The sequence below is a fragment of the Microcaecilia unicolor genome, chromosome 11 (genome assembly GCF_901765095.1).
Source record: "Microcaecilia unicolor chromosome 11, aMicUni1.1, whole genome shotgun sequence".
Taxonomy (NCBI): Eukaryota; Metazoa; Chordata; class Amphibia; order Gymnophiona; family Siphonopidae; genus Microcaecilia; species Microcaecilia unicolor.
Window position 1 is genome coordinate 50,951,055 of NC_044041.1, and position 24,711 is coordinate 50,975,765.

At 44.6% G+C, this 24,711-nt stretch overlaps 1 protein-coding gene across 3 annotated transcripts in view; it reads left to right on the forward strand.

Moving 5' to 3' along the window:
• EP400 (E1A binding protein p400) overlaps window positions 1-24,711 on the forward strand; it is a 401,921-nt gene that overhangs the window by 258,189 nt on the left and 119,021 nt on the right. For all 3 annotated transcript variants that reach the window (XM_030219806.1, XM_030219807.1, XM_030219808.1), the window contains 2 exons: window positions 498-592; window positions 17,132-17,430. In XM_030219806.1, coding sequence (XP_030075666.1) covers window positions 498-592; window positions 17,132-17,430 — 394 coding nt within the window. The remainder of the gene's footprint in view (window positions 1-497; window positions 593-17,131; window positions 17,431-24,711) is intronic.

The window sequence follows — 24,711 nt, forward strand, 5'->3', positions numbered from 1 at the left end:
CATTAAGACAGGAAAGCTTTAAGAAAAAGGCAGTATTACAAGAATCATATTCTCTTGAAAAAGAGAGAGTGTTTTGCAGAAGGGAACCTGGAGATTGTGTCTGCCTTAGGCATGAGCTATTCAGTATGATTATCACACTGGGGAAACTTATTGGAATTGTTCACCAGTTGGAGGCTATGAGAAACCAACCAAGCGCAATACGGCAAGGACAGCCAAGTTGCCCATTTATTTTCTTTAGCCCTACATACATTCTTTCTAGCATCCTGAGTTCTCTTCTAGAAATGATACTCAGAATGTCTGTGTTAATGCATCACTTTTCAGTTCTGTTCAGGCTTATTAGTCTTAGTGTGTCTCTAAAATCATCATGTATCATTAGACATTTGACAATATATTTCTAACCTTTACTTCTAGCAGTAGAAGTTCTCTATCTAATGTTATTAGTATACTAGCAATATTTACAAAGAATACTTCTTTTTTTTTTTTTTTTTTGTCTCCAGGTGGTACTTCAGGGAGAGCCACCCTGGCCAGCTCTGCATCGAGTGAGCAGGGAGCATTATCTAAACCAGTGGCTGCTGCTTTAGTTTTGACTCAGGTACAGTCATAGGACAAAGTAGTGCGATTGCTATGTTAATCCACTTTAAAGGTAATAGAAATAAAACAAAGGTAATAGAAATAAAAAAAAATGAAAATAGTGATATTTTGTTATTGAATTAACAAATACATTGTTTGACAAGCTTTCAAAGGCAACACCACCTTCTTCAGGTCGGTTATGGGTAAAAGATGGCAAAATAAAAAAATATATGTACAGTGCACTCCATTTAAGTGCACGTTGGATAAGAGCATGCTCTGTTTAACTGCATGCCGTACTTTGGTCCTGTTTTTGGCACCATCAATTTCTATGGGGACAAACTTTGTTTTAGCGCACCACTGATAAGTACAAGATTCACTTATATGCATGGTTCAAGACTGCTCCTCTGCAGGAAAGACTCCGCATAAGCGCGCGCGTGCATGCATGGAATATGGAAGCCGATTGGCGCGTGACAGCCGAGATTTCAAATTTACCGCCTCTTTAACTGCCCCAGGCAGATTAGGGGAAAGAATGTTGTTGGAGCATGCACCGGCGTCGGCAGAACTGTAAGACTTTAACACTGGCTGAATGAATAGAAGTTCTTAAAAAATTAGAAAACAAAGAAAGTCAAGCATCTATTGCTAAAGAATATGGTGTCAATCCCAGTCAGATTTCATGTGTCTTGAAGCAGAAAGACCAGCTTCTGGAAGACTGGCAAAACAATACAAATCCACAACGGAAACAAAAACGTGCGGGAAAAGCTGAGGAGGTAGAAATATGCTCGTCCTTGGTTTTCTCGAGTCAGGAGTAGACAGTTTCCTGTCAGTGGTCCACTGCTTATGGAGAAAGCTAATATGGAAAAAGAAGCCAGCAGATCAATATAACATGCCTGTGTCGGGCAATTTGTTTACATACGGTATCTTCAGTAAAATCTTTCTGTTGTTATATTGATCTGCTGGCTTCTTTTTCCATATTGGATTTTGCAGATCGTTTGCCTTGTTGTTTTATGGAGAAAGCTAACCAGGTAGCAGAAAGTCTTGGACTGACTGAATTCAAAGCCACTGTTGGATGGTTGGAAAGTTAGAAGGAGAGGAACAGCATAAAATTCAAGAAACAGCATGGTGAGAAACAAGACGCTGATGATTTTGGTGCTGAAAATTGAGTTGTTTCAGTTCTTTCTACCATCTTGAACGAGTTTGCACCTCGTGACATTTTCAATGCTGACGAAAATGGTCTCCACTGGCGAGCGATTCCTGATGGAACACTTGCATTCAAACATGCCGAAACTACTGGAGGTAAAACATCGAAGGACCGACTGACAATCCTCCTTTGCTGCAATATGGATGGGAGTGAGAAGTTGGAACCCCTCGTCATTGGAAAGAGCAAACAGCCCCGTTGCTTCAAGAAAGTTAAGCGACTTCCTGTGTCATACGAGGCTAACGCAAATTCGTGGATGACTGGGGAAATTTGGAAGCAGTGGCTATAGAAGTTAGATACTAGAATGCAGGCACAAAAGCGTCAGATTTTCCTGCTTTGTGATAACTGTGCTGCAAACAGGGATGATGTCAGGCTATCTAATGTCAAGGTGGTCTTCCTGCCACCAAACACTACCTCTCTGATCCAACCTCTGGATCAGGACATAATAGCCAATTTCAAACAACATTATCGGGCTCTTGTGCTACGTCTGATGAGCGTTATGCATGACCAGGCTGGGAAGGATAAGCGTGCTGTTGAACTGGCTCGTAATCTATCACTGTTGGATTCCCTACATATGTAGAAAGAAGCCTGGAATCATGTAACACAGGCAACCATTGTGAACTGCTACAAGCGGATGTGGAGAGGGATGAAACAGGTGCAGTTGTTGCAAACGCATCAGATGAAGAGGTTATTGACATCCCAGCCGGTTTTACTGAAGAGGAGTTCCATCGCTATGTAGCTGTTGATTACGATCTACAAACAGCTGAAGACAGCCTACACGCAGGCAACAACGGCTGATGATGGAACAGATGAAGAAATGAGCAGCGAGGCACATGCTGATGAAATTCAACAACCTCCTCCTGTCACTTTTGCAAGAGTGCTGGAGAGTCTCAACACCATGTGGGCCTATCTGGAGGCCACTGGATGTCAGTGCTATGACAGTTTTTACCATCTGGCAGACATAGTCTATGGGACTCTCAGACCCAAGAGTGTACAGAGGACTATAACTGATTACTTCAAGTAAGCCCGTCAGTTAACTAAGACTGTATACTGTACGTATAATAATAAACAGTACTGTACATATGTTTATCAGATGTCAAGCTTCTTTGGGTCACAACGGTTAAGTGCATGCTCTGGTTAACTGCATGTATTTCTTTGGTCCCAGACCCTTGCACTTAAGCGGATTGCTCTGTATATATATTGAGACATAAAAAGCATTCCAATGACAATCTAGAGTGAGAGGGAGAAACAAGAGGAGACGGATGGGTAATTAGAAGGTGACAAAGCAGTATAATTTTAAGGTTTGTAATCTGATGGGAAATCCAGATCCTTGCTAAGTCCTGTGGGTGTCAAAATATTGTATCAATTTATCTTCAAACGTCTTGGTTCCTGGATTGTTTTAAAATTACTTTGTGGTGAAACAGGAAATTGTCTTGCTTCTAAATTATATTATTATTATTAGCATTTGTATAGCGCTATCAGACGCACGCAGCACTGAACATCTGATACAAAGAGACAGTCCCTGCTCAAAAGTGCTTACAATCTAAATAATACAGACAGACAAGACAGTTACGGGTGAGGGAAGTAATGGGTGAGAAGGAAGGCAGGGAGAAGGGGAGGGCAAGAGTAGTGGCTAGGAGCTAAAAAGCTAAATAGCTATTGTTTATGAAGTGCATTTCCTTTGTTTGGCCAGCAGGTGGTGACTGTTGTTGGTAAAGTTGCTACAGAACTGTCAGTTTCTTCTTCACGAAAAAATCTGTTAGCTTAAGTTGTGAGATAATTTTTTAGTTTCGGATAGGGGAATGGAAAGAAAAGGTTCTCTTTTCCCGAGACCCTGTGAACAGTTAGACTTCATAACCTGTGAGCAGCTATATCTTGTTCCTGAACTCCCCAGGTACTATTTAGGTAACAGATAAATGTCCATATTCAGTTATCTGCTATTCCCTATTCTTTTCCACCTGTTTGTATGGTTCACTGTTCTATTCTGACAATAAACCGTTTTTAGTTTATTGACTTGGCTTGTCTGGACTGACAGCATCCTGGTGATTTGTGTGTTCGGTCTGTGAGTGCTTTCTAGGAATTGTGAGACCACTGGGAATGTGGCCCCAGTAACCTAGAAATCACTGGGGATAACTTGAGAACGGGAGACTCATCCATTTGTGGGAGGAGGGTGCTAGTGCAGAGCACATGCCCAGGTGCAGATAGATCTGAGCTGGGGATAGACCCTCTAAGTGCCCGCAGGGTTAGCGTCAGGTGGGTGGCTGTTTTTGTCACATACCTCTTAGTATTCTTCTATAAGGTCCTGTAGTGTCCAAGGTTTTAAAAAAAATGTTCACCCATAGAGGGGTCATCGTTCTCTGAGGGCAAGCAGGACACTACTTAACCACATATGAGTGATGTAATCTAATGGAACCCCAGCACGGACGCTACCCATTGTCCTAGAATGTACTGAAGCCTTTAGCAGTGCTGAACCATGTATTCATGTGTGCATTCCCGCCTGACACAATCACGATGGATTAGTGTAACCTGGGGTTTAAATTTTAAAAAGAATTTTAAAAAATATTCTTACCTGTCTGAAGGCAGGAGGAGCACTGCAGGAAGCAGCGCTGGGTTTTTCTGTGGGCAGCTGCTGTCCCTTGAACACTGTAAGAGGCAGCGCTGCTGATCCAGCCGGAGGTTCCGTTTCTTAGGAGACGGAGTAGCTGGCAGTTGCCAGAAGGGTGAAGCCTGTTGAAGAGTGTGGATGTGTGCTGAAGAGTGTCTGAGTACAGGGAGTACTAGTGAAGTAATAGGTGGTGGGAAAGAGAGTTCGTTGCAAGAAAACAAGGTTCTAACACTGTTTGGAAGGAGGAATAGCTGGTAATGTGTGTTTAGCATCCGAAAGTCAGAAAATTGGATTGGATGTGGTGAGTGTTTGCCCTAAACATACCTTTCCAGGACAGGGAATACCAGTGTAAGAATAGGCCTGGAAGTGAGGGGCTGTTTGTTTATCTTTTATTTATAAGAGTTTATGGTCCCAGTGTTTTGAAAAGCATTTAAGTGACACCCAGCATAGTGCTACATGTCTAGAATAAGGAGTTAGGGTTTTTCTCCATTTGATTTAATTGAGAGGTGCAGGAGGAAGAGAATGTGCATCGGAGGAGATGACCGGGCCCCAACGCAAGAAAGAGTGAAACTGCAGTGAAATCAGAGAGAGAGAGAGAAAAGGAGAACGGATAAGTAACTGAAAAATATAAACAAATACTTACCTGAGAGGGAGTTCGGATCCAAAGGGAATCTGGAAAAGCAAAACAGAACCACAAAGTATCAAATTATTGCTGATAACAAGGGGACAAACAAATAACAGTGATGTCTAATTTATAGTAATAGTAGATGGGAACAAGAATTATACTTATCTGATGCTGTGTATTTAGGTCTGTTAGTTCCACCTGTGCAAGGAAAGAAAGCCTCAAATGTTGATTGTCAGATGGATATATGGTTCTAAATGTTTAAGTTTTAACAAACTAGCAATCGTTTGAAATTAAAAAGTATTCTAATTATTTTGGGAAAACTAATAAACATATTTGGTTAACCTTCTAATTGGTCTCCCTCTAATTCGGAATCTATCTTAAATTTAGTTTTAATTCCTCTCCCGTCCTTTGAGGACGGGAGACGTGGTTAGTTTCTGTAGCTTGCTCCTCATTCCTATGTGCTGGTTTCCGGGAAGTTGCCACGACTGCCAGCATCTGGCTTCCCGGAATCCTGCTCTATCTTACATCATACACAGGCATGAGTGGGTACCTGCTTACACTAGCAGTCTTTTTTTTTTTTCTTCTGTGGAGCAGGGCAGTCACATCTTGCCAGCTGTTCTCATCGCAGAGTCTGGATGTGAGTCCAGTAAATCAAGGAGGAAACAGACTCATCCTTCTCATGAGGAGTACTTAGCTGAATCTAACTTGGACTGCTCTTGGATTTCTGACATTGAAACAGAGGAGTTCTTGGAGGAGGGCTCCCTTCAGACCCTTCCCTACCTCAAGAAAGAAGAAAGCCTCCCCTGGAGGAGCTCTCGTTTGTCAGTTTTCTGAGGGAGATGGCTAAAGTCATCCTATAGATTGTTGCCGGCTCCTAGAGATGTCTAGTCAGCCATTTATACCCCTGTAACTATGTTTAAACTGAATGGATCCTGATGAAGCCCTGAAGTGGGTGAAACAATCTGGGCCCCATTGAATGAAAATCAACAGTTGGATTGTGGGGTTACCAAGCCAGCTATGAGAAAGCTAAGTTCATTTATGCTTGGAAAGATTTTGTACTCAGTAATGCTTTGAAACATTGGTTCTATTATGAACAGTTTTGATTGAGAGTAGGTGGGAAAGTTTACCCCATGAAAGAGACTAGATCACGGACACAAAATTCTTATATAGATATCAGTGTCTCAGTGGTTAGACCTTGGTGGAAACCTTGGTTTCTGAGGGTATTTCCAACCTGTTTGTCATTGCTGTATGTTCACTCTACACAACCCTTTGAGATTGTGTTTGGCTGTTTTTCAGTCTTTGCAAGGTAATTCAACTGCCCTTTAAACTTTAAACATGGGCATTGTCCGGGAGATCTTCTGTGAGTGGGGCACCCCCTTGGTGGATCTCCTTGCCACTTATTTTAACAACAGAGTCCCTTCAGACTGAGATCACATGGCAGACTAGCATCAATTGCCTTCCTCCTCTGTTGGGGAAAGGGTCTTCTGTATGCATATCCTCCCATACCTCTCACGGGGAAGATTTTGTTGAAACTCAAGCCAGACCAGGGAACCGTGATCCTCATTGTGCCCTACTGGCTGAGGCAGATACGATTTCCTCTGCTTCTGGAGTTAGCATCCATATATCTGTGGAGACTGGACTGCTTTCTGACCGTCATCACTCAAAACAAGGGGTGTCTCTTGCATCCCATCTTCCAATCCCTGCCCTCACAGCTTGAATGTTGAGAGCATAGAGTTGGCATCCTTTCAACATCATGAAGGTGTCTCATGGGTCCTGCTTGCTTCCGGGAATGATTCCAATAAGAGATCATATAATTTCAAGTGGAAGAGGGTTTGCCATCTGGTAGGAGGGCAAAACGTTAGATCCTTTCCCCTTCCCTAAACACAAACTGCTTGAATACCTTCTGCACCTTTATGAGTCTGGTTTCAAGGCCAACTCTGTAAGTGCTCAACTCCAAACAATTTGGCACATCACCATGTGGAAGGTAAGCCCATCTTTGTGTAGCTTCTAATTGGTTGATTTATGTCCAGGGACCTCAACCTTGATCTCACCCAACTGATGAAAGCTCCTTTTGAGCCACTTGACACTTGCTGCCTGAAGGTTTTGACCTGGAAGGTTCTTTTTTTGGTGGCGGTCACTTCAGCAGGCTCAGCAAGCTTCAGGCCCTAGCAGCTGATCTGCTTTTACACAAAGTTTCATCACAGTAGAGTTTCTTAAGAAGGTGGTGTCAGAATTCTACCTTAACCTGTCAGTTATTCTGCCTACATTTTTCTCAAAACCTTATACCCATCCTGGTGAAAGTGCACTGTACACCTTGAACTGCAAGCGAGCCTTGGCCTTCTGACTGGAGTGGAATAAAACCAATACAGTCCACCCAGCTTTTTGTTTCTTTTGACCAAAACAGGATGGGGGCAGCCATTGGTAAATGCACTCTGTCCAGCTGGCTAGCAGACTACATCTCCTTCACATATTCCCAGGCTGGTCTGACTCTTGAAGGGCATGTCACAGCTTACAGTGTCAGATCCATGGCTGCATTGGTAGCTCACTTGAGGTCAGGCTCCATTGAGGAGATTCGCAAAACTGCAACATGGTCTTCCTTAGCGTCTCCAAAAGATTAGACCAGGGATATTCAACTCCGTTCTTGGGGCACACCCAGTCAGTCAGGATATCCTGAAAACAACAACTAACTGGGTGAAGACTGGGTTGAAAACCTCTGGATTAGTCCATACTTGTGGGTTGTGCCCATCTACCAGCAGGTGGAGATAGAGAGCAAATTAGAATTTTGCCACATAAGGTTGCTGTGCACTAGGTTCCACTCAGTATCTCTCTATCTCCATCAGGCGGTAGAACCTCGATATGCAGCTCTGTCTCAGGTTCCTGTGGTGAGCTCCTGTTTCCTTTCTGAAGTTTCAGTTGAGCTTCTGGGGCAAAGGCTTTCTCTCTTAGCCTTTTGGGTATAAACCTAGTGGTGCCAGGTCCCTCTCCCTCCCCACCACCTTTCCCCTCCGCAGCTTCTCCTGCCTCTTAAAAATAAAAAAGTCTCAGCTTGTGGTTTGTCTTAGTACATCAATCATCTAGAACTCATGCATTTGAAAAGCCTTACTTTCTTTTGCTCATCTTTGAGGGAAGCCAGTGAAGATTCTCTCAGGCAACATGACACTGTTTCCTATGTTATCAGGCAGTGGGGAACCAAGAGTGTTCATTTAGCTAAAGAAGCAGAGATTCTTTTCTGCTGGGCTAAGGTCCACATTCCTGTAATTTCAGCAGCTCCTATTGCAAGAACTCCAAAGTGAATTTTCTCAACATTTTCGCATGTTTGGGGATTCTCGGGGATAGATCTAATGGCATCCAGGAGGAATGCTCAAATCTGCTGATTTTTCAGCCATTGGAATGACCCAAATGTGGAGGGTCTGGATGCTTTTTTACAACAGTGGCAAACAGACCACCCATATGTTTTTCCTCTGTAGCCAATTTTAAGGACTATGATACTAAGATACTTCACATTGCATGTCATCCAGTGATAACGATCCTTTTAGCTTTGGATTGGCCTAGATATCTTTGGTATGCAGATATGATGCAATTGAAGATTGATACTACACTTCTACACAATTATAGAGGTCTTCTGATTCAGGGCCCAGTTCTAATGGCTGATCCCTCCCTGTTTGGTCTTATGGCATTGCTTTTGGAAAGATGACGCCTAAGGAAGAAAGGTTACATGGAAGAAGTCATTGCTACTCTTCTTCAGGCCCTAAAAATATCTATATATGCTCGGGTAAGGAGAAACTTTGAATCATTGAATCTATTTATGCTTGGGTATGGAGAACTTTTGAGCCCTGATTTTCAGAAAAAAAAACTTATCTAAAGTGTCACTGCTACAAATTCTATCCTTTCTTCAAGAAGGGCTTAAAGGTCTATCCCTCAATTCCTTCAAAGTTCAGGTGGCGGCTCTGGCTTGTTTTTGTGATCGTACCCAACAGTCTTCTTTGGCAACACATTCAGATGTTATGCTTTGTTTGAAGGGTGTCATTCACCTTAAGCCATTTTCTAGGCAGGTCTGACCTGAATGGAACTTTAATCTTGTTCTTAAGGCCCTTCAAAAAGAAAAAAACCTTTTTTGAATCCCTATGCAAAGTACTCTTAAGGATCTTACTTTGAAAACAGTTTTCTTAGCAACTATGTCTTCAGCCAGAAGGCTGTCAGAGCTTTAAGCCTTATCTTGTAGAGACCCCTTTCTGTGTTTTACTGAAGCTAGGGTGTCTATTCAAATGGTCCCTTCCTTTTTGCCTAAGGTGTTTTTGCTTTTCATATTAATCAAACTCTGTATTTACACTCCTTTTCTAAAGAAGTTTGTGGATAAGAATTTTTCTCCTTGATGTTAGAGTTCTTATACGCTATTTAGAGGTCACTAATGATTTTTGGTGCTTTGGTCATCTTTCCATTCTGCTCTTGGGACCCAAAAAGGGTTTGTTGACTTCTAAAGTGACTCTATTTTGTTGGTTAAAGTACACTATCTCTTCAGCCTACTTATTAGCAGGGAAAAGAACGCCAAAACTTGGTATGAAAGGGGAGGTGCTATTGTTCGGAGATTTCAACTTGTCTGATGCGTATTGAAATGTCCCGTTGGCAGAATCGGAAAGAAGTAGAGAAATTGTGGATGCCACTCTCAAAGTGACTTGCTCAGACAACGGCTGACAGGACCCACGAGGGAAGGGTCTACGTTGGATCTAGTGCTCACAAATGGAGGAAGTGTTTCCAATGTCTGTGTGAGTGCCCACCTAGGTAATAGTGATCATCACATGATGTGGTTTGATGCAAGAGCAAAAGCAAAGTGCAGATGCACAAAACTCAAAGTACTGGATTTCAAACGTACTGATTTTGGTAAAATGGGGGAATATTTGAAGAAGGCGCTTATGGCAGGGTTAGGAACTGGAGAGGAGAACGTGCAGTGGTCCAAGCTGAAAACTGCTATAAATATGGCAACTGATCTTTACGCAAGGAAAGTAAATAATAATAAGAGAAACAGGAAGCCTATATTGTTCTCCAAACAAGTGGCTAAAAAAATGAGGACAAAAGAGGCTTCGTTCAAGAAATACAGAATAACGCAACGAAAGAATCATGGAAAAGTTTACTGGATTAAGCTCAAAGAAATGAAGAGGGAAATATGGCTAGTGAAAGCGCAGGCAGAAGAAAAGAATATCTAAAGACATAAAGAAAGGTGATGACCTTTTTTAGATATTGGGGAAAGAAAAAATAGGAATGGAATTGCAAGACTGAAAGATACTGAAATTAGCTATGTAGAGAGCGATGAGGATAAAGCAAACATGCTAAACGAATACAGTGCTCTCCATTTAAGTGCACATCGGATAAGCGCATGCTCTGTTTAACTGCATGCCATACTTCGGTCCCGTTTTTGGCGCCATCAATTTCTATGGGGACAAACTTCTGTTTAGTGCACCACTGATAAGTGCATGATTCACTTATATGCATGGTTTAAGACCGCTTCTCTGCAGGAAAGACTCTGCAATAAGCGTGCGTCTAAGACCTAGCAGCTCCTCAGTTGAAGCAAGGGGCAAGATATTGGCTGGCTGCAGCAGAACATAACTGCAATAACAGTGACCATACCGCACAATTTGCTAGTTGAGGGAAGACATATGCATCTCACTTGGGGAGGGGAGCTCATTTAGGTGGGCTTCACACCCAAGGTACTTGATCCACCCAGGAAACAGATCTCCAGATCAATCTCCTGGATTTTCGGGCTATTTGAAATGCTCTAAAGGTTTCAAAGATCGTCTCTCTCACCAAATTGTATTCATTCATTCAAACAAACTATCTATCAGGTTGAGATGCATTACACCAACAAGAAGGAGGGCACCGGATCACGCCCTTTGTGTCAGGAAGCTGTTCGGATGTGGTGTTGGGTTGTCCAGCATGGTATGCCCCATTTGTGCCTCTTATCTTGTGGACAAAGTGAACTGCCTGGCTGTCAGGCTGAGCAGGGCCATGCAACCGCACAAGTGGTCTTCCATGTGTGGGGCACCCCCTCGGTGGATCTTTTTGCCACTCAGATCAATTACAAAGTCCCTCAGTTCTGTTCAGGTTGTAGGCCCATGACAAACTAGCATCAGATGCCTTCCTCCGTCATTGGGGGAATGACCTTCTGTATACATATCTTCTCATCTCTCATGGGGAAGAATTTGCTAAAACTCAAGCAAGTCTGGGGCAACCATGATACTCATCACCCCTTATTTGGCCAGGCAGATCTGGTTCCCTCTTCTTCTGGAGTTATACTCCGAAGAACCTTGGAGATTGGAGTGTTTTCTGACTCATCACACAGAACAAGGAATCTCTTTTGTATCACAACCTCCAGTCCCTGGCCCTCACAGCCTGGATGTTGAGAGCTTAGAATTTTCTTCCTTGCATTTTCCTGAAGATGTCTCCAGGGTCTTTCTGGCTTCCAGAAAAGATTCCACTAAGAGGTGTTATTCTTTCAAATGAAGAAGGTTTGCCATCTGGTGTGAGGGCAGGGCCCTACACACACTCAGCTCGATTACCTTTTGTACCTCTCTGAGTCTGGTCTTAAAACCAACTCTGTAAGAGTGCACCTTAGTACACTTAGTGCTTACCGTCACCTTGTAGAAGGTAAGCCCATCTCTGGACAACCTCTAGTTGTTCGCTTCATGAGAGATTTGCTCTTGACAAAGCCCCCTATCAAAACTTCACCTGTTTCATGGGAACTCAACGTCGTCCTCACCCAGCTGGTGACAGCTGCTTGATTCTTGTCATCTGAAGTATTTGACCTGGAAGGTCTTGTTTTTGGTGGCTGTTACTTCAGCTCTTAGGGTCAGTGAACTTTAGGCCCTAGTAGCAGATCCACTTTACATGAAATTTCATCATAACACAGTAGTTCTCCGCACACACCCTAAGTTTCTTCCTAAGGTTGTGTCGGGGGTGGAGTGAGGGTGAAAATGGAGTTAATGTGGTCAAGAAAGGTAATAGGAGATGGAGTATAAAAGGTAAGAGGCAGAATGTCCTGGAGACAAGGGAAGGAAGGAGAGACAGGGATGGAGTAGAGGCTGGTGATGGAATGAGAGGCAGTGGAGGGTAGATGAGGGCTGTGAGGGTGAGTACAGAGGATGGAAATGGAGACTAGGGAGTTGGGTGAAAGATAGAGGGTGGATTAGCAGACTTGGGAAGGCGAAAGACAGAAGGGGAAATAAGATTGCTAGAGAGAGGATGAGAGGAAAATGAGAAAAGCTGATAGATGAGAGGTGAAAAGAAGGCGACTAAGTACTAGAGGGTGAGAGAAGAAGGTAAACATTATGTATGGGTAGATATAGAAGCAGAGAAGAGAAATTGAAAAAAAGAATAAAAAAAAAAAAGGATCAGTTCCAGACAAATGTAGAGAAGAAAAAGGAAGAAGGACGAGAGAGAAATGGAAAGGCAAACCCGATAGCTATTTAGAAGACCGGCACAAATAGTAAAACAGATTGGAACCATCCCAATTAGAAAAGTACCCAGACAACAAAGGTAGAAAAGTAAAAAAATATTTTTATTTAGTACTTTTTAAGGATTGATATGTGTCTGCTTTGGGAAGTGTAGCTCTTTTCTATTTTTCTGCCCCTTTTACTAAACTGCGCTAGCAATTCCCTGTGTGGCAATACCGACATCGCCCATTCATTTTGAATGGGCTTCGTTGGCATTGCCGCACGGGAATCCCTAGAGTACAGGAGAAAATGCATTTCTGTTTCTTTTTTATCAGTATTTTCACTGCTTATGTAGTCTGGCTTACTTGGGGGTCTCTATTTCAGTTTTTGTCTGCATGTTTTTTGTGGTCCCCTATTTTGTATCAGGTGAATGTCTGTCCGTGTTCTGCGTGACTTACTGATGAGAAGGACTCTTCTGAAATGTAGTGTGTGTGTGTGTGTGTGTGTGGGGGGGGGGGGGGTATTGTGTAACAGTGTAACTTGTTCCACTTTCCCAGTAGCAGATATACTGGTGCTCTATGGCCCAGTCTAATATTTATAACAATTTTTTTCATAGATGGGTCAGGGCTGTTATGGTTTGTAAGTTTTCCCTGTATAGGTTTTCAGTGTCTCTTTGCAGGATTTTGTGTTATTTTGCAAAGTGTCTGGACTGTCTGAAAGCAGGCTCTGGGGCAAGAGCTTCCAAAGGTGGCCCTTGCCACCCAAAATAAATATGCTCAGGACTTGTGGTCTCTGCATCCTATAGAGTCATCACAAAAACTAAAACTTGTCTACTTTAAACAAAGTGCCTGGCAGTGGAAGGAGCTTCTGCTGTTCATAAGGTGATAATCACAATATGAATATTTTTTTGCATGGCACGTTCTAAGAAGGATAGCTCCATTGTTAGGGAATATGAACACTCCCATACAGAAGAATATATTGAATGATGCTATCAATTACAGAGTGAGGGGATATGATTTGCAAAAATATCACTTTGACTCTCCCTTCCCCCCATACCTAGCTTGCCCCCCTGGTAGCACCCCAAATATTTCTGTCTAGAGACCCCACTCTGCCAGTATTTTAGATTCAGAATAAAAAATTTAAAGCCTAATATCAGTAGGAGTCAGAGTCGGACAGTAGAAAAATAGAGGTGTCAGACAGAGTTGAAGGTTTATCTTTTAGTTTCTTTTTATTAGCTGTGGTCCATGCACGTGGAGGCTATTTTGCTTGGAGGTGTAATACAGTCGTTCACTATTTAAATTATTTCCTTGTCATCTATACCAGAGCAGTCCAGACTAATGGGTTGTGTCTATACAACAGTGGAACAAGATATAGAAAATAGTTCCAAGTAATCCACCCCTTAAAGGTATTGTGCTACCTGGAATGTTCAGTATTTTCTCTGACTCCTAGAAGATGGTGGACGGATCATGCAGCTGCTCTGGATTGCTGGCTGTTAGTTCCTGTCCCAGATTCTTCTGAATGACAGTGGAGCCAGGGGTGTGCTGGTAGCTGTGATGGGCTAGTTTTAGATGATACTCTGTGGTCCTGGATTCCTCATCAGCCAGCTATGATTAGGTGCATCTTTAATAGAGCTAGTTTGCCCATCATCTGCTTCTCTCCACAGCATTTGCTTGGTTTCGAGTGGGAATTATAGTCTGCTGCAGGTGGATTTCTCCTTTTTTAATTTCAGGAACCTCTCTTGTGACAAGTTTGGCACCCTCTCTCTTCTCTTTAGGGGGTGCAGTTCTCTCTCTAGATTGGGAGAGCAGTTGCATTGCGACTGGATTGTCGCCTCTTTGGCTGGGCGCTTTGCTGTACTTCTCTGCAGGTGGATGTGGCTCTGTTTCCGTGTGTAGAGCTCATCTTTTCCTTGGCTGGTTTGTCCTCAGTTTGGTGTTAGTGACTACCTCTTTGTTCCTGGCCTGGCCTCCTTCTAGGCAATGTACCAGTTTCCTCTTGCTCCCCTATTGCCTGAGGTTTCCAGCTGCGTGGTGCATACCGCTTTCTTCGCAGGGGTTCCTTTCTGTATGTTAATTGCTGCTCCATTTTGGTTGACTAGGGGAGCAGTCGTAGCTCAGAGAGCATGGGTTCATCTCTGTGTTTTCCCACGGCTTTCATGCTCTCTGTATGGTGGTAATCTGTCTCTGCATGTCATGCGTGGATACGTCTCTTAGGGGCCGTAAGTGTCTCTCAGGGCACGGTGCCTTGTCTGCTTCTAGTGAGCAACTCTGTCTAGGTGAGTGCAGCTCCGAGTCTGCATTTGGTGCACAATTCCATTTCCACCTCCTTCTCTGGCTGTTGGCCATGGCTCCATCTATGTATGTTGAGTGCATATCTTTCTCGATATTCACTGCATGTTGAGCGCAGCTCAATCACTACTGGCAGAGCGCAGCTCGATCGCTGCAGGCTGAGTGTGGCTTCCTGTCTGCATGTTTGACACAGTTCCATCGCTACCGCAGCTCCAGTTCTGCAGGATGGACAAATCTCCAGCTCTTCTGGTGAGGCGCTGCTCCTCCTCTGTTTGTTTCTTGCAGTTTCTTCTTTGCATGTTGAGCACATCTCCATCTCTGCCAGAGGTTTGTGGCTCCATTCATATTCTTTGAGCGTGAATCCACTTTGTTCCAGTCAAGCACGAATCCATCTCTGACTGTGGAGCGCAGTTTCACCTCTGCCATAGTTCCATCGTGTCTGTCGACCACAGCACCTCTGCGTGTTGGATGCAGTAACTTCTCTGCAGCTGGGGCATACTGCAGTTCAGAATGCTGGACAAGGCTGCCTTGCCTTCTGTTAACCGCTATTCTTTTGCACCATTGTGTGGCAGATTTATTCCCTTTCTTGGCGCGGTCCCTTGGTGGCTGGCAAGAAGCATCTTCATTTTCTGGAGTTTGAATACATCCATGCTACTTTTGTGGCTTTATGGTGCCTTGGGGGCCTATACACCACAGTGTGACGACTTGGCATTCCTCTTTTTTTTTTCTTTTTTTGTTCGCTTGGCTCTGTTTTTGGTCCCTATGTCCAGAGCAAGCTGGTTCAGGAGTACTCCTTTTCTGCGGTTGAACTCTGGTATGCTGCTTCCTGCTCTTCTTTATTCTACTGGAGAGTCGGGCATGCTCAAGTTAGTTGGTTCTCTCGACTCTTCGTTGGAGTTTCTCCTTGTTCAGTGGAGTTTGATTCCCTCACTAGACGCGGGGTCCAGGTGGTTTACAGGCCTTGCTTCCTTTATTTCTGTGAAGTGTGGTGCACTGTTTTGGGGCTGCATACTCCTTAGGTTGCTTCCTCCAACCATCTTGGACTTGGGGTGGACTTGTGGGCCTGAGATTTAGTCTCTTTCCTGCCCGGGTCAAAAGAAGTGAACCCAGGTCTATGAGTGAATGTTCTTCTTTTTCTTAGATGTGACTGCTTCTTTTGCTTCTCTCGAGACAGGGATACTTAGTTTTTCTATTGTTCAGGACGTTTTACACATCCTATGGCTTAGGTACTTTTTCTAGTGACAGTCTCTGTTCCGTTTTGGTAGCCTGGTGGTTTAGATGTTTGGATCGTTTTCTGTTGCTGGGTTTCTTCCTGTGTGTATAGGTTTGCCGATTTTTCAACCTTCTGTGCTCTTCTTCAATTTCTCCCACCCTCTTTGGGGGACTGCTTTGCTACATCCCATTACTCTGGACTGCGCTGGTATAGATGACAAGGAAAAATTATGTTCTTACCTTATAATTTTCTTTCCTTTAATCATACCAGACCAGTCCAGATGCCCTCCCTGGCTAATGTCTGTCAGAGTGTTTTTTTGTTTAGTTCTCCCTTGATGTTCCATGGTGCTGCCTAGTTCATCTTCTCTGTTAAATCTCCTGCCACTTGTTGTTGTGCCAGCTCTATATGACTTGTGTTGCTTGGAGACCACAGAGTTCTTTCCTCGGATTTGGGGGAGGAACTGTATATGCTTGGGCATGCCCAGTATGGCACATTGCTTCCTGATCGCTTTACTGTGAAGGGAAGTTACAGTTGCCGTCAGCTGAGCAGGAGCAGTGAGGTTCTGCACATTGGCTCCAAGAGTTTGCCTGTTTGGTATTAACTGTGTTTTCTTCTAGACCTCAGGGCACCATTGGCTATTCGAAATACTGAACATTCCAGTCTGCACAATAGCCGTAAGGGACGGATTTCTTGGAACTATTTTCTCTGTCTCCCGCTGGTGGATGGACACAATCCATTAGTCTGGACTGGTCTGGTATGATTAATTATCAGGTAAGAACATAATTTTTTCATTTTGGACTGGATATTGTGGGTGTAGCAGAGGGCTGCAGACTGCAAGCTCTTATCCCCTGTAGCCCTCACTGGTTCACATTCACGCAACCAAACTAGAATTTTTGGTTTTGGCTGAAACTGAAAAAAACAGTTTTGGTCAGCCTCTAGACCAGTTGATCTTTTTCTGCTGTCAACTGCTATGTGATTTGGCACAGATGCTTTTATTTTTGCATTTGTTCACTGTAATGTGATTGTTTTGTTGCATTGTTGATATGGGGGAATTTATATGAAACCTGAGGATGTTTCACCAGTTCATAACATTTCAGCTTTTCTGAAGTACGAGTCTAAATTCTCCCTTAAGCAGGGATAAGAGTTTTGCTATGTAGCTTTCTGATCTTTTTAATCATCACTAATAAAAACCACTCACTTTCTCAATAAAGGAATCGGTGGAGGAAAAGAGCAAACTTCTGAAAGAGCGCCTGGACCGGATCTTTTTTGGCAATGAGAGACATTGTTCCCGAGTCCCTGTGTATGGCAGGGACTTGATAGACGTGTGCTGTTTGACCTACGATAGAGGGAAAATGCCACTGAATTCCAACAGGGACAGCACCTGGTGGTGGGCTGGCTCTGTGAACTGTCGCCGTCACTCCAGCACGTTGGGGAGCCCCAGAAGTCCTCTGCAGTGCCTATTGCTAACTCCTGAGCAGCAAGAGGAATCTCTGCAGCTTGTTGTGAAGAGGTAGTATGGAATATCATCTACTGTTGACTCTCTATATTCAGGACATCCCTTTCCCCCCATATTTTTAACAGGTTGCATAAATTAAAGCGTCATTTGCACTAAGGAGCCCTTTTATCACGTCGGTAGGGCTACCGCTGGGTTTGCACACAGCAAATCAGCCCTACTGCTGGGCTTGCCCAGGAGCCCAGCAGTAGTTCCTGATCTGCCGCACATCATTTCTGGTGGTAGAAAATATTTTTTATTTTCTAGTGCTGGTGGGCAGAGAGTGAGCATGCTCGGTTGTAATCAGGCAGTGTCACGCACTGCCCAATTACTGCTGGGTTACCGCTGGAGCCCTTACTGCCTTCTAAATAGGAGGCAGTAAGGGCTCCAGAATTAAATTGCTGGATGGCAATTTTTTAAATTACCACACAGCCATTTACTGCCTCCTGCAACCCCCCCCCCCCCCCCCCCCACACCTTTAGATGCAGTGGTAAAAGATGGCCTCAGCGTGTGGCAATCCCACGCACCAACCACAGGCTTCCTTTTACTGCTGCTTGGTGAAAGAGCCCCTAAAATTTACAGAATACTTGTACATGCATGAGAATGTTTAAGTGCATAACTGCTAGCAAAGTGCTCAGTGCTGTTCTAATTCCTGTGCAAGTCACTAAAAAGCAATTCTGTACCTTAGCACATATTGTTAGGCACCAATAGCATGCCAAAGTTATAGAACACTAGCACCTACACACGTGATTGGCGTCAAAAAACGAAATCACACACCTACAAGGGGGGGGGGGCATACATGAGTAGGAACAATATGATATGCCACGTCATCTAGCAACTCATGCAACTTAGAGAATACTGTGTGATACATACGTTGCATGGCTCACTTAGGTGCACCCACTTATGCCTGCTATTAACATATGATATAAGTAGGCATGCCTAAATGTTGGCTGTTTGAGGCTGACTTACACCAGTATTCTATGATGGAATCTTGACTCAAAGATGCTGTTATAAAATTGCACTTAGTCACGGCATTGAGGCACCAAAATTATGGTTCCCAGGGATAGAATTTCCCCTTAATGAATAAAGATGAGGGGGTGTTCATTGGGGAGGTGATAAGTGCCGTATTTATGCCTGCCCACTTACGCCAGCTATAGACCTGGTGTAAGTGGGTACACTGAAATGTAGGTACGATTTATGTATTTCCTTTCCTCACTTTGGACTCATATATTTTTTGATTGTAAACTGCCCTATGATATGTATTGGGCAGTGTATTTTCAAACAGATAAATATAACTCTTGAATTACACCACAGGCAATTTACTTCACTAATATCGCTTATCAGTCTTATAGCGATACTAGAACAATGCAGCACTATCTAGATTTGAGGAAGAACTTTCTAATCATATGGATATTGGAGGTGGGGAAATCATCTTTGCATGGGAAGATGCTAAGGACAACTTAAACATTTATCTGGAATGGTTCAGATTTATTAAATCCTGCCTGGAGTCAAGGGAATGGAGTGCATGTCCTTGCCAACCCCCCATCTATAAAATGGAAAACATCTAATCTCTTTGCTGCCTTACAAATTCTGTTTTCATTTTTGAACTTGAAAATTTTTATTAAGCTCAGAAGGCATACATACATCATCTTAAGATACAACCAAGAAAATGTGGGATATAAATGCAATAAATAAATAACGATATCAGTGAAACTCTAAACAAGTTCTGAACATTCCCCCCCCCCCCCCCTCCCCAGAGGCATAGACACTAGCAACTATAAGGGATATGGAGTGGAGCAGTAGCCTAATGGTTAGTTCAGCACACTTTGATCCTGGCAACCTGGGTTCGATTCCCACTGCAGCTCCTTGTGACCTTGGGCAAATCACTTAACCCTCCATTGCCCTAGGTACAAAACACTTAGATCGTGAGCCCTCTAGGGCAGAGAAGTGAAGTGACTTGAGGAGAGGGCTAATATGAGCATAACGACACTGGTGGAATATTAGTCGTGCAGCAGAATTTTGAACAGATTGAAGAGGAGAGAGATGGCTAAGTGGGAGACCTGTGAGAAGCAAGTTGCAATGGTCTAAGCGAGAGGTGATAAGAGTGTGGATGAGGGTTCTGGTAGTGTGCTCAGAAAGGAAAGGGCGAATTTTGCTGATGATATAGAGAAAGAAACGACAGGTTTTAGCAGTCTGCTGAATATGTGAAGAGAAGGAGAGGGAGGAGTCGAAGATGACCCCAAGGTTAACAGCTGATGAGACAGGAAGGATGAGAGTGTTATCCACAGAAATAGAGAATGGGGGTGGAGGAGAGGTTGGTTTATGGGGTAGATGAGAAGCTCAGTGTAAAGAACAGACCATCAAAAAACTTCAAACAGCCCAAAATACCGCAGCCAGACTCATATTTGGGAAAACAAAATATGAAAGTGCAAAACCCCTAAGAAAGAAATTACACTGGCTCTCACTTAAAGAACGTACCACATTCAAGATCTGCACAATCTATATAAATAAAATCCCCCCTCAAATGTTCTGAAGCTCACTCCGTGGCAGTGAAGTACTGAACTCCTGTACTCTGTGTAGGCTAGGCTATGTGGACCACTCATCCTCACTCATAGACCCGCCCTCAGCCACGCCCCATCTGCACATAAAAAGCAACCTCAATGTTCTAAACTTTGTGGCTTCAGGGTTCATAAGTTCGAAGCTCTGTAACCACTTTTACAAACCATCTAACTCTGCCCTGCCCTCACGTCAAAACGTTATGACGTCGGGGGCGGGTCATAATGACCACAACTACACTAAGCTAGGAAGCCCATTGCTTCATCTGTCTTTTCCCTCCCCAGCGCAGCCGTCATTCCCATACACTGTAAACGAAGCACGCGTCGCCCCCCCCCCCCTATCCAAACCCCCCTTCTCTCACAGATGCCCGTGCACATCACCCCCCGCTCCAAAAACGCCAAACCACTCCCATGCCTGACATGCCAGGATACCAACCGGGCAACCTAGGGGGCACTGCAGTGAACTAACTGATGCACTAACTCAACGGAAAAAGCCCTTCCCTTACCGATCCCTTAGCGATTTGGAAAGGAACGGGCATGCATGAAGGAAATTGCATGCAAATGAGCTGCTCACTGTTAGCTCATTTGCATACGTTTTCCTTCCTAAGGAGGGGAAGCCAGTGCAGAATAGCCAGGCGTTATGCGTGGCTGCTCTGCGCATGCCAAAGACGGCTTCATACATGCAGACAAGCTGCGTTTATAATAGCTGTCTACAACCTTAAAAAAACACAAGTCCAGGTGAAAACGTCCAAGTGCTCATCAGGGACGTCTTTTTTTTTTTTTTTTTTTTAGTATGGGTGAAGGACGTCCAAGTGTTAGACGCCTTCGCTATGCCTCCGTCCCTGCGACTTGCAGTTGAGGACGTCCAAAATGTGGATGTTTCTGTGAGAAGGACATCCATGCTTTTGCTATGCCTCCAACACCCCCTTTATTTATTTATTTGGATTTTGGATTACAAGTAGCAGCAGTGGGATTTGAACCGGCCACCTCTGGATTGCAAGACCAGTGCTCTAACCACTAGACCGCCACTCCACTCCCTTGAAATTTGGCCGTCCCTGTGTGTGTGGGGGGGGGGGGGGGAGGCAGTTCAGGACATTCAAAGTGTTTGAAAGAAGGACGTCCACTCCTTTGCTATGCCTCCGCTGACACACACACACCTCCTCCCCCCCCTCCCCCCCTCCCCCCAGGGACCTGGATACTGCTGCGATGGACTTGAGTATGATATTTGAGGCTGGCAAAAAAAGTTTTTAAAGTTTTTTTTTTTTCAGGGTGGGAGGGGGTTAGTCACCACTGGGGGAGTTAGGGGAGGTCATCCCCGATTCCCTTTGGTGGTCATCTGGTCAGTTCGGTCACCTTTTTGAGGCTTGGTCATAAGAAAAAATGGACCAAGTAAAGTCGGCCAAGTGCTCGTCAGGGACGCCCTTCTTTTCCATTATCGCTCGAGGACGCCCATCTGTTAGGCACGCCTCAGTCCCGCCTTCGCTACGCCTCTGACATGCCCCCAGGAACTTTGGTCGTCCCCGCTACGGGAAGCAGTTGGGGACGCCCAAAATCGTCTTTCGATTATGCCGATTTTGGCGACCCTGAGAGAAGGAAGCCCATCTCCCGATTTGTGTTGAAAGATGGGTGCCCTTCTCTTTCGAAAATAAGCCTGATAGTAATCTAAGTGCTTTGAAAATGAGCCCCATGCTGTTTTATTGACCCCTTCATGCTGTCTCCCACCAGATTCTCTCGCCAAATTGAAGGCCCATGGCGGATCTGACTGTATCCCATATTGGGAGATTTATGCTGTCCTTGAACTACACTGGCATATGGAAAAGAATGAAGATCAGCAAGTCTTTTTTGTTTACCATCACTACCATAAGTCACTGCCACTTGACTCCTGAGTTGTGGTCACTGCTGAAGCTTAATTACATGGGGATGAGAGTCTATTTAAGATTAGGCTCTCTCGAGCTCCCAGCCTAAGCTGCTTTTGTGTCTGGTGATGTCATTTCCTCTCCAAGAAGCGCTGAAACTTTTGAACCTTGCAGTCCAATTACAAGTCGTACTTCAAGCTGCACACATTCTAGGGCAGCAGAATCAGATAGTAAATTCCCTTAGCTGCAAGTTGAATCTTTGAATGGACCTTAGATGTGACCAGATGCTATTCAGTCTCTAGAGACCTTCTTCCATAGATCTGTTTGCTTCTAAGAACACCACACACTGCTCTCTTTTGCTCCCTATCCCCAAGTCTGTAGATTTGTGTCGCATATTTGCCATTCCTTGGAATTAAAACCTTCTCCATACTTTTCCACCCTTTCCCTTAATTTCCAGAGTTCTGCAAAATGTTTGCATGGACAAGGCACAGGTAGTCCTGATAGCTCCTTATTGGCCAAGACGAGTTTGGTTTCCAGTTCTCCTGAATCTGTTCATAGATCAGCCAGTACCAGTTGGCCATCATGCAACATTTTGGACTCTGGAACGGGGACAAGTCCTGCACCCCAGTCTCAAGAGCTTATCACTGATAGCTTGGGGATTGAGCAGGACCTAGTAATTGCACAATCTGTCGCAAAATCAGTGAAGCAAGTACTTTTGGCATCATGAATGCCATCGACTTGAAAAGTCATGTCACAGTTTTCAGTCTGGGTGCAGTCTCAGAATGAAGATCCCATCACGTGCCCTCCAGCAACAATCCTCATTTACTTCGCGTTTCCAAGCAAAGCCTTAATACCTCATCTGTGTGTCTCCATTTAGTGCCATATCAGCTTACAACTGCCTTCAGGGAAAATCTGTCACCACTTTTCCTATTGTTTCCCACTTCATGAGAGGCCTCATGAATATAAAACCATCTTTGAGAACTCCTCCACCAATATGGGACTTGATTGTCAAATTCGCCTCTCTTACAGATCAGACATTTGAGCCTCTGGGAACAGCTGATATGAAGCATTTAACCTGGAAGACAGTTTTTCTAGTAGCTATTACCACAATTAAAAAAGGGGTAAGTGAATTACAAGCTCTTGTTCACTACCCTTCATAAATTTGATTCTTCATGCTCATCCAAAATTTGGATTTTCATGTCAACCAATTCATGGTCCTACCTAAAATTTTGCCTTTGCCTCATTCAACACAAATTGAATCTGTGCATCGTACTCTGGATGATGGATGAACTCTGCTCTATAACCTCTACTGAACCGACCTAAGAAAATCTATACAATTATTCATCACTGACAATCCAAATAATCCTGATTTGCCAGCTGGTAAACAGACCTTAGTAAACTGGATTTCTGACTGCATTTCCATTTGCTACACATTCACAGGCTTAGTGCCTCCTAGGAACATAGGCTCACAGCAGATCTGTGCAAAAGCTACCTCTGTATATCTGCAGTACTGCAGCCTGGGCTTCAGTTTGTACTTTCATTACTGCCTGGATCATTAATTTGCTCAAGATGCAGCATTTGGGCAGGTGGTTCCCTATAAAGATAGATTAACACGCTTTATTTCATCCTCCTCCACTCATCTTCATACCTCCGGGCCACTATGACAGTAATAATTTGGTGACTTTCAGCTTGGGGCTCACTTAGAGTGTGCCTGCATTCCCTTGCCTTGTCTATAGATAAAGCAAAGGTGCTTACCTAAGCAAAATTAGAGTGAAAAGAAAGAAAGAGGAATAAGACTTATCGCACCTTAGCTCTGATATTGACTGGGGGAGGAGGGAGACCAAGGCAGCACAGCAATTGCTGTGCATGCTCGGAGAGCTTTATTATGACTTCTCTGAGCTGTTGGAGATCTCCGGCATACAGGCTTCATCAGATGATGTCACCTAGATTGTCCGAGGACAAGCAGGCTGCTTGTTCTCACGACTGGGTGATGTCCGCGGCAGCCCCCACCAACCGGAAGAAGCTTCGCGGGCGGTCCGCACGCAGGGCACGCCCACCGCGCATGCGCGGTCATCTTCCCACCCGTGCGTGACCGTTCCCGCCAGTCTTTTCTTTTCCGCGCCTGGAGAGAGACGTGTTCACCTCTCTCTCTTCCTCAGCCCCGGAAAACCGTCGCGTTGTTCGCGGACCTTCGTTACTTTCGTTGTTATTCGTTGCCTGTTCCCCAAAAGTTTTTTCTTCTGTTCAAAAAAAAAAAAAAAGAACGCGCTGTATTTTCCCTCGTTTTCTAGCGGGGGCGTCGCGTTGCGGCCTTGTGGCCGCGCGGTCGAGTTGTTTTCAAGGTGTGATTTTACCGCCACCATTGACGACTTTGATTTCGCCGACGCGATTTTTCCGTCGATGTCCTCGAAAGTCCCGAGTGGATTTAAGAAGTGTGGTCGGTGCGGCCGGCCTATCTCGCAGACCGACACTTGGTGCCTCCAGTGCCTCGGGCCGGAGCACGATACCAAGTCGTGTACTTTGTGTCTTGGTCTCCGGAAACGGACTCAAGTTGCGAGGCAAGTTCTTCGGGACCGTCTTTTTTGAACTTGCGCCGGCCCCTCGACGTCGACCTCGACGGCATCGGTATCGATGGCCGGTTCTTCGGTACCGGTATCGATGTCCGCGAAATCGGCACCGATGGCATCGACCCCAGGAGCACAGGTCCCGCCGGTCCTCCGGTGACGGTAAGGGTGAGAGGCCGCGTGGGCAATCGGCCCCGGTCACTCCCTCTGCTCATGGCCCTCGGGACCGAACCCTGTCTGACCCGGTCCCTCGAGACCGAGGGGGATCGACCTCCTCCTCCTCCATTCCACCTAGCGCCGATGACGGGCACCGCAAGAAACCAA